Below are 12123 nucleotides of genomic sequence, written 5' to 3'. Positions count from 1 at the left end.
ATACTTCGTGATACTTCATGATACTTCATGATACTTCGTAATACTTCATGGTCCTGTGCACCACATGAGGAAGAATTTCCCTCAGCTAAATTAAATTATCTTTAATATGATCAAAAACAAGGAAGTGCCTGATGTTGTGCACACGGGCTCTTTGTTCAGTTTAGTTGACTGACAGCATCACAGAGACAGTAAAAAGTCACTTTTATTTCTATTAAAGTTCTTCTTAGTTCTGAGTGCTGTTGTACATTTCCAGAGCTCTCGTCTGAACATCGGGGGTGTTGCATGAAGTCATGCTGTGAAGGGTGCGGTTGATACTGGCAGCTCATCGCAGGATGCAACAGAAACCAGTCTGCGCCTGAAATAAAGCAAACATAAGAGGAGCATTGTTAAGAGACACACGAGGTGAGTCATCGCGGCGTTCAGATATATCGTTTAATGTTGGCTCATATGTGAGAGTTACACATGCAGGTAGAAGCACTGCAGGCTGTTCCTGATTCCAGCGTAAACAAGCTGCAGGTATTTGAGTCAGAGACAGACTTCGTACTCACACTTGAATGGGTCTTCTGCATTGTGAGAAGTCGTTCCCGTTCACATGGAGAGCGGATGGGGTGTGTGACCTACTAAACGTGTCAAAGAGACTTATTGTTGTGTGTTTTTGGCAGAAGCTCCGCAGGTCGAAGTGCAATAACTCCCACACCTGCATTGTAAAGCAGATTGTCACGTGTTAGATAAGTATAGTCTGCAGTGAGGTTTGAATACGGTTTAATTAATATCTTCTGAAAGTCAGAAAATTCCTTTCAGTGAAAGCAGAAGACACCAGTTTCTCAACCGTAATGCACACCTCATTTGTACTTTGCTTCACACGACAGCCACAGTCACACCTTGCCACACCGCCGCACATACCATCGCCGTTAATCACTCAGCCCACATAAACAGCGAGTCTGTTTCTCACGGAACCTTGTATTACAGTTATTACAGCTCCGTGGAGCAGCGGGTGATCTTCAGATGTCTCTACCTCGAGACCACTGCTGCCTAAAAATGAGTTTTATATGATTTTACTGTTTTCAAATTGTCAATATGTATTCCTGAGTGAGTAAGAAAGAGCAACAATTGCTTATACTGACTGGACATCTAAGTAAAAGGTGGTGAAGTTTCCCTTTAAGGCACAGCAGAGCGTTTTAGCTGAATGCCGTCGTTGGCATGCTAACATCCTCACAGTGACAACGTTAGCAGGCTGATGTTCAGCAGGTAGTGTGTGTTGTTAACCATGTTCATCATGTTAGTTCAGAGAGGCAACATGCTGCTGGTATTTGGTCTTACACCAAAGTAGCAGTGCATGAGATGTCTCTGACAGTGAGTGATGTCTGCTGCCTGAGGAGAAATGTCTGTCTGACGACAACCAGTTACTAATGAAATGTCTTCTATCAGAATCAGAATCAGCTCTGTTGTTCATGTACGCTGAAGGAATTTGACTCTGGTTTTTCGTCGCTCTCTACGTGCATAGTTCATAGTTCATAGTTCATAGTTTATAGTTTATAGTTTATAGTTTATAATTTATAGTTTATAGTTTATAGTTTATAGTTTATAGTTCATAGTTCATAGTTTATAGTTTATAGTTTATAGTTTATAGTTCATAGTTGCAATGTGTGTCAATATTCTTCATTCTCACAACCTTCATCAACCTACAGAATGCAGAGCTGTTGATTGTGTCACTGATCTACAGTAAACTTTACATAAACTAGCTCAACCAGTAGGCTGTAAAGAGAGGCTGTTAAACCACTGCCACACCCGATGTTATTCTATCACAAGGATGTCTGATCGCACACATACAGTATAACAATGTGCACAGACTCTGTCCAGTTGCAGTGTATGATGTGAACGCACATTTCAGCCGTCACTTAGTTCTGGGATTCATATTTAGGAAGTGAGACGGGAACAAATAACGTTCACCACTTTGAATGGCTCCGGTACATTTACTTAAAAATATATATAGAGAAAGAAATAGTGCCGGCATCTGCAAATGTAGCAGTGAAAGCCTTGATGAAGAGCAGAAGTTGGTGTGTCGGTGTGAAAATGCAGTCTCCAGAGATTAAATTATCCTCTCTCATATTCCAGGGTTTAAACTCTCTGAGTTGGACATTATTTATAGCCGTTTAGCAAATGCATGAGATGAGTTTGCAAACCTCAAAATGAAAAGCAGCAGTGAAATGAAGCAGCTGGTTTGTATCACTCCAGGCTGTAGACGTGATTTATTAGGTAGAAGTGAAACAACTCTTGAAGCAAAATGTTCGAAATGAAACATCCAGAATTCATATATTTGTGTAAATGCTTGTAAAGACTTGAATGAAATGCTGTGATGAAATGGAGAGAAGCACACAGAAGAAGAACTTGTTCTTGTTTGGACACGATGAACATGCAGCACAATGCCAAGAAAAATAGTACGGTCAGGTGTTAACTTCCTCCCTGGACGTCATTAAAAACTGCTTCAAACTGGCAACCCTGCAGGCTGTTGATGAGCAAAACATAGACGACTTCATGAAGTTTAAGATTCACTGAAACTATGAATAACAAGAGAAGATAACGCCGATAGAAAAGACAAAGAGGTCTGCAGGTAGAAAGTCAAGTTAAAAACACACCGATCCATTTTACAATGCTTATAATTTTAGTGCTTGTTACCATGGTAACATAACAGGTTTGCCCGGCGGTCTTGCTCAACAATCAAGACACAAAGTGAAGTCATATCACCTGAAAAACTGCCAGATTTGACTGAATAACTAACCGGAGGCTGACAGTTACGTGAGTTTTCTTTGTAGCAGTAAAAGATGAAGGTTCTCCAGGACATCCTGTCTTCATGCTCATCAATGTGGTGCATGAAGGCAGGATGGATGGAACAATGAAGCCATTGTGTGGAAGGTCTGCAGGTAGCTGTGAGGTTTTATTGAATTCATTCAATGTTGTAACAAAAATAGGATTAAGTTTAATCCCTCTTTCTCCTTCTGATAGCCAACCAGACATGAACCTGAAGGGTGTGTGTGACGGGTGGGGCAGAGCAACCATTTCAGGGAACGCTCCTCCCTTCATTCCTGCACCTCCCCTCCCACAGCAGCAGCCTTGTACAGTATAAAAGGGGGATGGAGGGAGAGCTCTGCATCTTAGTCCATCTCGTTCTCTCCCAGGCAGACCTCCTCAGCACTCTTCACAATGTCGAGTTACAGATCATCTAGAACCTCTGGTGGAAGCTTCATTAGAAGCTCTTCACGACAGCCTTCTTATGCCTCCAGCGTGCATGGCGGTGCAGGTGGAACAAAAATCTCTGTTTCCTCTAGTTTTGGCAGTGCAGGTGGTTTTGGCAGTGGAGGTGGTTATGGCAGTGGAAGTGGTTACAGCAGTGGAAGTAGTTATGGCATGGGAGGGGGAGGCGGAGGGGGAGGCTTCGGAGGCATGGACCTCCATGTCGGGGCCAACGAGAAGGCCACCATGCAGAACCTGAACGACCGTCTGTCCTCCTACCTGGAGAAGGTGCGCAGCCTTGAGAACGCCAACGGAGAGTTGGAGATCAAGATCCGCCAGTTCTTGGAGAGCAAGAGCTCCCCCTCCTCTCGTGACTACTCTGCTTACATGGCCACCATTGCAGACCTGCAAGGAAAGGTATGTCACCAGACCTCTGGTTCCTGAGTGAGAAACCAAAGCATGCAACGCTGTAATGTATCATGCAATGCAACTACTGGAGGAATATGTTGAAAATGATGCTTTGGAGGTTGAGTGGAGACTGTTACTATTTAACATAAGTCATGTTATATAATGTTTACAGAGTCTCACAGCACTAATCATGTCAAATTAAATCTTGCTTCATCACGCAGATCCAGAATGCCACCTGTAACAATGGAGGCATCTATCTGTCCATTGACAATGCAAAACTGGCAGCAGACGACTTCAGAACCAAGTAAGTGTCAGATATGAGAGACAGAAAGTGTCTAAAACAAAGTAAACTGAAAATCACTCTGAACCAGTACATGGAAGATGTATTCACTGATCTCAAATGTGTGATCTCCTGCTGCCACACAGGTTTGAGAATGAGCTAGCCATGCGTCAATCAGTAGAGGCAGACATCGCCGGTCTCAAGAGACTGTTGGATGAGCTGACGCTGGCCCGATCAGACCTGGAGATGCAGATAGAAGGCCTCAGGGAGGAGCTGATCTTCCTCAAAAAGAACCACGAGGAGGTGGGTAGCAAATGCTTGACAGCGGTCAATCTGAGTTGGTTTGCATTTGATTTGCCGTCTCGAATGCGTCTCGAAAACACCTCAGCACGCATCCACCTTTCAACAAACTCCTCTCATTTAACAGGAATTGGCAGCCATGGGAAGCCAGATGGGTGGACAGATCAATGTGGAGGTGGACGCAAAACAACAGCCAAACCTGAGCGCCATTATGGAGGAGATGCGAGCGCAATATGAGGGTGAAGCCGACAAGAAGCGAAAAGAGCTTGAAGTCTGGTTTCAAACACAGGTAAGACCAAAACCCTGGTGCTGCTATTAATTGCCTAAGTATCGTCTCATTGACTGTTTAAACGGACACAGATGTAACATATGTATTTATGTATGACGCTGATGTTCTCCAATGTCTACTCCAGTCAGAGATTCTGAACAAAGAGGTGGCAGTCAAGACAGAAACCCTCCAAACATCCAAGTCAGAAATCAATGAGCTCCGTCGCTCACTGCAGGGCCTGGAGATCGAGCTACAGTCCCAACTCAGCATGGTAACAGACAACGATCCGGGGCAAATCTTACACACAGTTTAATGCAACCGCAGTAGTCTTCAGTTGATTCACTCCTTCACTTCTCCATTTCTCTTCTCTTCACCTTCCTCCTCCAGAAAGCGTCCCTGGAAGGCACTTTGGCTGAGACAGAGGGACGGTATTCCATGCAGCTCCAGAGCCTCCAGATGCAGGTGACCAGCCTGGAGGAACAGCTGATGCAGCTGCGCTGTGACATGGAACGACAGGGCCAAGAATACCAAATGCTGCTCGACATCAAGACGCGGCTGGAGATGGAGATCGCAGAATACAGGAGGCTGCTGGACGGAGAGGGCAGGTAATTTGACTGCAAAGAACAATTTAGTCCTTTCATTGTGAACTAATAAGTAACTCTGTAAATTGAAGCAATGTACTGATATTAAATGCAAGAACTGTATTTCTCCTCCTCCACAGCGTCAGCAGTTCAAGCAGTTCAAGGACCTCCTCCAGCAAGGTGACAGTGATAACAGAGGAACTGCGGGATGGAGTGGTGGTGTCCTCCTCTAAGAGCTCAGGCTAATGTGTCTCTCGTCACCTGACGACCACAAGCAACAAATTAATTACTCAAGTACTTCCTTCACAGACATGCAAATGCAATAAAAGGCTGTGGTTTGCTAACTATCATTTGTCTTGTTTGACTCATTTGTGTCTCAATTCCAAATAAAGTCGATAGTGTCACGGTTTTGAGACGAAACAAAGGTCTTGTGAAATTACATATTTCATCTTCAAGAGTTACTTCAGGTATTTGAAAGGTCTAAGATAAGATCATTTTGACCGAGATGTGTGAAAAACGTGTCCAATGAAATCACAATAGCTTGAGGTATAGCAGTGTCGGCCATTTTGTGTCCTGGATCTAAAGGGATGGAGAGATTCGGGCTGTGAATATAAAGGTGAGGCTAATTCTGAGCAAAGAGTATTGATGCCCCTCCCCCTCTCAACAACTTTAAGTTCAGGACTTTAGCCTCAGAAGTCATACCTCACAACAATAGAGTGCTGGGTTTTAATTTAGATTACAGACCGCAATGTACAGTGTAACACTCTGGAGTTATGGTGTAACTACAGCACACACCAATGCATAGGTAGGTCCTGAGGAGCAACATGTGAGTGAAATGGGTCACAATCTGGGATTTTACAAAGGTGTGCTGTAGTTAGACCTATTCTAACTATGAATACTTATACCTATTCTGACTGGACACTATTACAGGAGGTTCAAAATCTACATGTAAATTGACACATGCTGTGGAATAATGGTGTTGTTTACCTTTTAATAATATTGTTGACATGTATCTCTTTAGTTATTTTAATCCATAAAACTGTTGCTGCCATCATAGTTAGATCCATTTATTTAATTTTGAGTTAAATGTAAGGATACTAAACGCTTTAATAAAATAATACTTTTTGTTGATTAACATCAATATAAGAATTGTTGTGTTGAAGTGAGGTCCGGTCATTGTTATGCTTCACACCTACCAGGTGCCTCCAGAGGTGCAGAATGTTGAAGTCACGTTGCTGTGTAGTAAAGCTCATAAAGATTCAATTAAGTGGGTTAACGGGTCAATGAGGTGTGCAAAGTTGTCTGTACGTTTCTACATGATGCTCATAGCGGTTGGATATGCTAACGGCAGCTAGCAGCTAGCATGCTAGCGGAGCGGACACGTGTTAGCTGCTCTAGTCGCTACTGGTGACTCAAAGAATTGGGGAGGAAAACCAGCCCACAGCCCCCCAGGAACTATGTTTAAAATGTTCAGCAGCCAGATTAAGCATTTATGGATCAAAACCAAGTCAACAATCACGGTCATTGAATAGCCCTGTGTCTGCTTGATGGTCATCCTCCAGACATCACAGCCTGATTAATCACCCCGAGGTGATGTACAGCTGCATTGCTTTTCTTGCTGTTACTGTTTTGTACGTCGGTACGCGTTTGTGGATGTGTGTGAGCAGCACTGCAATAATAGAGAGCTGTGATACGGAACCTCAAACATACATACACAACATAAAAACACACACAAGAACGTTGAATTCAACTGCATGATCTTTATTGATCTTTGATCGTCCTTTCAGTTCATCACTCGATCTCATCCACGTCCACATCGATGGTCTTGCTGGTTCCGACCACCTTACCGTCCACGACCGTCTCCACCACTGTGATGACTTTAGTGACGACTGAGGAAAAGAAGAATACAACAGTCAGGAGCAGATCACATGTCTTCAACCCAGTTCAAAGTTCAGCAGCATGTTAATGGTGAAAGAGAAATGACATGCATCAGAACAGAAATGCGTACCTTGTCTTGAGCTGGTGATGGAGAGAAAAAGAAAACATCAGTTTAGAACATGTCTGCTGCATATTGTCATATAATCAAACTGGATCTGGATATCTCGTTTTCTATGTAACCTAACCCCTCCTCCGTCTAGTCGGTGCTTCTCTCTCTTCATCCCGTCTCACCTCTCATCCTCCCCGTCCAGCAGCCTCCTGTACTCTGCGATCTCCATCTCCAGCCGGGTCTTGAGGTCCAGCAGCATGTCGTACTCCTGCTTGTTGCTGGCGATGTTGGCGTGGAGCTGGGACAGCTGAGCCTCCAGGCTTGTGACCATGTTCTGGAGGGCCGAGAGCTGTGCGGCGTAACGCGTCTGGGTCTCTGCCAGGGTGCCTTCCAGAGACGCTTTCTGTTGGGTGAGTAGGCAGTCAGTGATTCAGATTCAGAAATGCTGCTTGATGCTGGTTACAACTTGCTGCAAGGCTTGTTGGCGTGAGTGAGTAACCAGCATGTTGTGGCTCTGTGTTCTTCATAATGACCCGTACCTCCTGTTTCAATGACTGTTCTTACTTGTTTTTAAATCTCCTTTTCTTTTGCCTTATGTTTTGATGCTTTTGATGCTTTTATGTGAAGCACTTTGAATTACCTTGTTGTTGAAATGTGCTAGACAAATAAACTTGCCTTACTGCCTTATTGTTACCAGCTACTGGATAGCTTATAGCTTAGCATTAAGACTGGAGTTGGTGAAACAGCTAGCTTATCTCAGTCCAAAAGTAACACAATCTGCACAACTTTATTGGTAAAGCTCTCAAATTCACGACATATTGTGTTTGTTGACGCACCATGCTCAGATGGGACTGCAGCTCAATCTGGAGCCTCTGGAGGGTGCTCTTCAGGTCCTTGATCTCTGTGCGGGACGTCACCAGAACCTCCGTGTGTGTGATCACGTCCTGCTCCACTGATGCGATCTAGGCACATCAAAAGAAACAGCATTCTTTGTTTTACCCAACAGTTACAGTAGATTACTGCCACATAATCAGGATGGATGACCTCAATGTAACTCTTTAAAGGTCACTGCAGCAGCTGCATGTTCACCTTGGTCTGGTACCACGCCTCCAGTTCCTTGCGATTCTTGCTGATGGCGCTCTCGTAGTGTTCCCTGATCTCTGACATGACGTCGTTCAGGTCTGGAGAGGGAGGAGCGTCCACGGCCACATTGACCTGTCCGCTCATCTGACTCCTCAGCTGAATCAGCTCCTGCAGGGGTCAAAGGTCAGTCAGCTGGTGGAATAACTCAAATGAGGGAATTTGGTTTTTATCATGGCAACAAGAGCATCCAATACATTTTCTTTGTGAGCTGTGTTGCATGCATGTTTTTTGGTTCTTTTATCTAATTGTGAGAGACAAACAGCAGCAATGAGCTCATGGAGGGAGAGAAGAATACGAGGAAGTGTGCAGAGGGAAGAGGGCAGACCTGTTTGTACAAACAATAACCAAATGTGGAATTTCCTTTGTGTTTTCAAAGGTAGCACAAAGGTCATGTGTGCAGAGCTTTGCTTAGACCACAGTGAATAGCTGCTGGAAAGATGGATGATGATGATGAGTTTAATCAATCACCAGTGTAGCAGCACACTCTCAGGTTCTGTACAGACAGAGTGGGTGTTGGCCTGTGTGCAGGAATGTATCAGCGGTGTGGACTGATGGTGAAACTGTCATCAGCAAACCTGGGATTGGTTAAAAACCTGCTCCATGGTCTGTGCACGCTCACCTCTTCGTGGTTCCTCTTGAGCATGATGAGCTCGTCCTTCAGGGCCTCATACTGGCTCTCCAGGTCCATTTTGGCCAGGTTCATTTCGTCCAGCACCCTCTTCAGTCCGGCGATGTCTGCCTCCACGGCCATCCTCATGGCCAGCTCGTTCTCATACCTGAGGAGGGTGTGGAGGGGGGGGGGGAACCGGTCAGATGGGTTTTAGTGGGTAGTTAAGATTAGAAGTTGTCAGTGAGACTTCACTTCACGCGTTGATGTGATGTGGCATTGCAGAGAAGGGAAGGGGAAACCACTCACTTCATTTTGAAATCATCAGCAGCCAGCTTGGCGTTGTCGATGTCCAGGATCGTCTTGGCATTGAGCCTGGAGGCAATACGGATCTGAGGAAAACAGAGAAGCAGGGAAACGAGTCAGAAAGGGTCCAAGCGAGCTCACGTCTCACTCAGATTCACAACAGAACGTTGTTGATATGATGCCACAGTTAAATATCGACATTTAATAAAATCAGACTAGTTTTAAGCTTAATTAAGTGAGATGGCCCACTTCCACACGCTGCTAATGATGCGTTTCCTGGTTCTCTAACTCAAAGGTCAGCTGTCTCATTCAGTACATACTGACACAGAAAGATGAGAAGGGAAGATAACAGAAAAAACACACATGTCTGTCTGCTGCTCCTCACCTTGTCCTTCAGGTCCTCGATGATGGCGAAGTAGCTGGTGTAGTCGTGGCAGATGACCGTCCTGCTCTGGTACCAATTCCTGATCTGCTGGTCCAGGCGGTCGTTCTCCTTCTCCAGGGTGCGCACCTTCTCCAGGTAGGAGGACAGACGGTCGTTCAGGTTCTGCATGGTGGCCTTCTCGTTGGCCCCGACGTGGAGGTCCAGGCCGTCGGACAGGTTGAAGCCTCCGGAGGATGATCCGTAGTTCTGCTGGGATGAGGAGATGCGGGTGCCACGGCCGCCTGCTCCGCCGTAGACGCTCATGGTCCTCTGACCGTAGGATCTGCTGCTGAAAGACATGCTGGGAGAGAGCTGGAGCTGGAGCTGGATCTGGATCTGGATCTGGTTCAGGTAGGATCACTGGAGTTGATCTGCAGTTGAAAGCATCACCTTGGTCTCCTTGGTTATATAGCTGCCTCACGCAGCAAAGTGGGAAGGGCTAGGAGGAGTAGATGAATAGGAAGAATGTGGCTGGTGGGCAACCCCCCTACTCCTCTTTGCATTCTCCTTATCAGCAGGGTGTGGCGATCGGTGGGTAGGGGTTCATCGGCTTCTTTTCAGGTCAAACCTGTGGTTCCACATTTCACCGTTCCTCGAAGAAAAGGGCATTCCTCAAATACTACGTTGTTCCTTTTTGTGGTGTCTTCCAGCCTTCCCTGTCAGGTTGCTTGAAAGCAGGTTGAGCTGCACAGACATCCTTTAAAATGATGTATTCTTAGAGAAGAAAAAGTTATGGTTCACTATCTTGTAAAATATTCACTCATAGCAGTGACAGAAATGACACATGCCAGCGACAATTTCACCTCAGTGAAACTTGGGCCCAAAGGCTGAGGCAGTTCTAGTCAAAGTTATTTTTGTGTCCAAGACTTACAAGAAGCCACTTACATTAGGAGAGAGGAAAGATAAAGGAAAGGTAGCAGGACACACGGTCATGTATCCATATGTGTAACATAAACATATTAATCATACAGTGAAGAAAAACTGAGCCAAGAGTATTCCTCTGGGACTCTTAATGTGCTGAATTACTCACTATTCTCAATTTTGGGGTTTATTTCTTCTGAGTATTTTATTTATTGATGTTTAAGTACAAAGCTTTACAATAAATAATACTGCAAGCCACAGTTCTGTGTGCTTCATATACAGTAAACCAGAACACCAGAACATACTGCACAGTACTTCAGGAATATGATTTTATATGACAAAGTCTTCAACACAACAAGTACATACTGCTTAATTATGTTCATATACAGTTAGTTGTTTTTACTTGCGTTTAGTAATTCAGGATACTTTGGTGCAGCAGACACACACACACACACACACACACACACACACACACACACACAGTCCCATGAACACACACACACACACACACACACACACACACACACACACACACACACACACAGTCCCATGAACACACACACACACACACAGACAATCTCATTTTCCCTCACAGAGACGATAATTAAAAACATTCTAGAGGTTGAAAGTAATTTACTCAGTACGGTACTTAAGAATTTTGAGGTACTTGTGGTTTACTCAAGTATTTCTACTTCTGCTGCCTCATACTTACTCCAGTACATTTTCCGGTGATATTTATGATTCTGATAATGAGTACTTTTACCATTTGTACTTTAAGTGTAGTTTGATGCTGATACTTTTGTACTTTTACTCGGGTAACATTTTGGTTGCAGGACCTTTACTTGTAACAGAGTAATTCACATTTACTGTAGTATTTCTACTTTTAATGAATAGAAAGATCTGAAGAAGACTGAATAAATGTAGTTTTCTTGAGACTCCGGCCTGACAGGTGACTGATGAGATAAACGTGTTTCTCTGGTGAAGCTGTTCTCCACCATCACCGGCCTTCATCACGTCGATCGTCACATTTGGAACAACAACGTGTATCGATGACGACCGAACTAACAAGTGCAGCAGCTCTTTTTATTGGTTTATAATGATCAGCCGACACACAACAGGAGCTCAGACACATGCCAGTCGAACATGAAAATGATCATCTTGATTGTTCTTTTTTTCTGCTTGTCTGTCATCAGCAGAGCTGCCTGACGGCTTCCTGTTGCACATCGTCAGCTCTTCAGTCAGCAGACAGACTGATAAGCAGGGCGAGGCCTGCAAAGGGGACGGCTGAAGGTTTGATTGCAGGTGATGACAGACGCTGTGTCTCCTAAAGCGTCGTACGATGTTGAAGATAGTATTAGAGGCACATTTCACGTCAGCTGGTAAAATGATTAATGTGGGACGACGACGCCCGTTTCAAGTCTTTGACTTTGACTCACATTGAAGACCGAATTGTCCTTATTTAAGGAGCAAAATCAACTATTTGTCATTAAAAGAGTCACATTTGAGAGTGTGATGCTCGTAACGTGATGATGACGCCTCATCTAATAGGTCTTCTTCACGGCAGACATCTTGACTGGTCGTAGCAGGTGTAGTTAATCGGCGATGGCTCCGTTCCACTTCAGCGTCTCGGTCTGACAGCGCGCATGATTCCGTGGATTAATGTTATCGTTCCTGTCGTGACACGTCAAACTGCCTCCTGAGAAATCACACTTACCTTGTAATACTAA

General features: G+C 44.6%; 2 protein-coding genes across 2 annotated transcripts; one reads left to right on the top strand and one right to left on the bottom strand.

Moving 5' to 3' along the window:
- Positions 1 to 3145: 3145 nt before the first annotated feature.
- On the top strand, positions 3146 to 5418 carry LOC137886506 (keratin, type I cytoskeletal 13-like). The gene is made up of 7 exons (XM_068728988.1): positions 3146 to 3648; positions 3861 to 3943; positions 4066 to 4222; positions 4347 to 4508; positions 4633 to 4758; positions 4875 to 5092; positions 5209 to 5418. Exons 1-7 carry the CDS (start codon positions 3202 to 3204, stop codon positions 5312 to 5314), a joined length of 1299 nt encoding a protein of 432 aa, XP_068585089.1. The 5' UTR covers positions 3146 to 3201; the 3' UTR covers positions 5315 to 5418.
- A 1390-nt stretch (positions 5419 to 6808) lies between these two features.
- On the bottom strand, positions 6809 to 9929 carry krt98 (keratin 98). Its single transcript, XM_068728989.1, has 8 exons — positions 9497 to 9929; positions 9115 to 9197; positions 8818 to 8974; positions 8145 to 8306; positions 7892 to 8017; positions 7238 to 7458; positions 7077 to 7087; positions 6809 to 6957 (listed from the first exon to the last, which is right to left on the bottom strand). Exons 1-8 carry the CDS (start codon positions 9833 to 9835, stop codon positions 6860 to 6862), a joined length of 1197 nt encoding a protein of 398 aa, XP_068585090.1. The 5' UTR covers positions 9836 to 9929; the 3' UTR covers positions 6809 to 6859.
- Between the last annotated feature and the right edge of the window lie 2194 nt (positions 9930 to 12123).

The sequence above is a fragment of the Cebidichthys violaceus genome, unplaced genomic scaffold (assembly GCF_023349555.1).
Source record: "Cebidichthys violaceus isolate CVI_PGR_0920_01 unplaced genomic scaffold, fCebVio1.0.p SCAF_44, whole genome shotgun sequence".
In the NCBI taxonomy this organism is placed as follows: Eukaryota; Metazoa; Chordata; class Actinopteri; order Perciformes; family Stichaeidae; genus Cebidichthys; species Cebidichthys violaceus.
This window is presented reverse-complemented; position numbering and strand designations above follow the sequence as displayed.

What these genes read in the sequence shown, in the direction of transcription:
- LOC137886506 (XM_068728988.1), top strand. Translation starts at nt 3,202, where the DNA reads ATGTCGAGTTACAGATCATCTAGAACCTCTGGTGGAAGCTTCATTAGA. An exon ending in TTGCAGACCTGCAAGGAAAG is followed by an intron (nt 3,649 to 3,860) that starts GTATGTCACCAG and finishes TTCATCACGCAG; the next exon opens with ATCCAGAATGCCACCTGTAA. An exon ending in AAGTCTGGTTTCAAACACAG is followed by an intron (nt 4,509 to 4,632) that starts GTAAGACCAAAA and finishes TGTCTACTCCAG; the next exon opens with TCAGAGATTCTGAACAAAGA.
- krt98 (XM_068728989.1), bottom strand. Translation starts at nt 9,835, where the DNA reads ATGTCTTTCAGCAGCAGATCCTACGGTCAGAGGACCATGAGCGTCTAC. An exon ending in TCGAGGACCTGAAGGACAAG is followed by an intron (nt 9,198 to 9,496) that starts GTGAGGAGCAGC and finishes TGTTTTCCTCAG; the next exon opens with ATCCGTATTGCCTCCAGGCT. An exon ending in GCTGATGATTTCAAAATGAA is followed by an intron (nt 8,975 to 9,114) that starts GTGAGTGGTTTC and finishes CACCCTCCTCAG; the next exon opens with GTATGAGAACGAGCTGGCCA.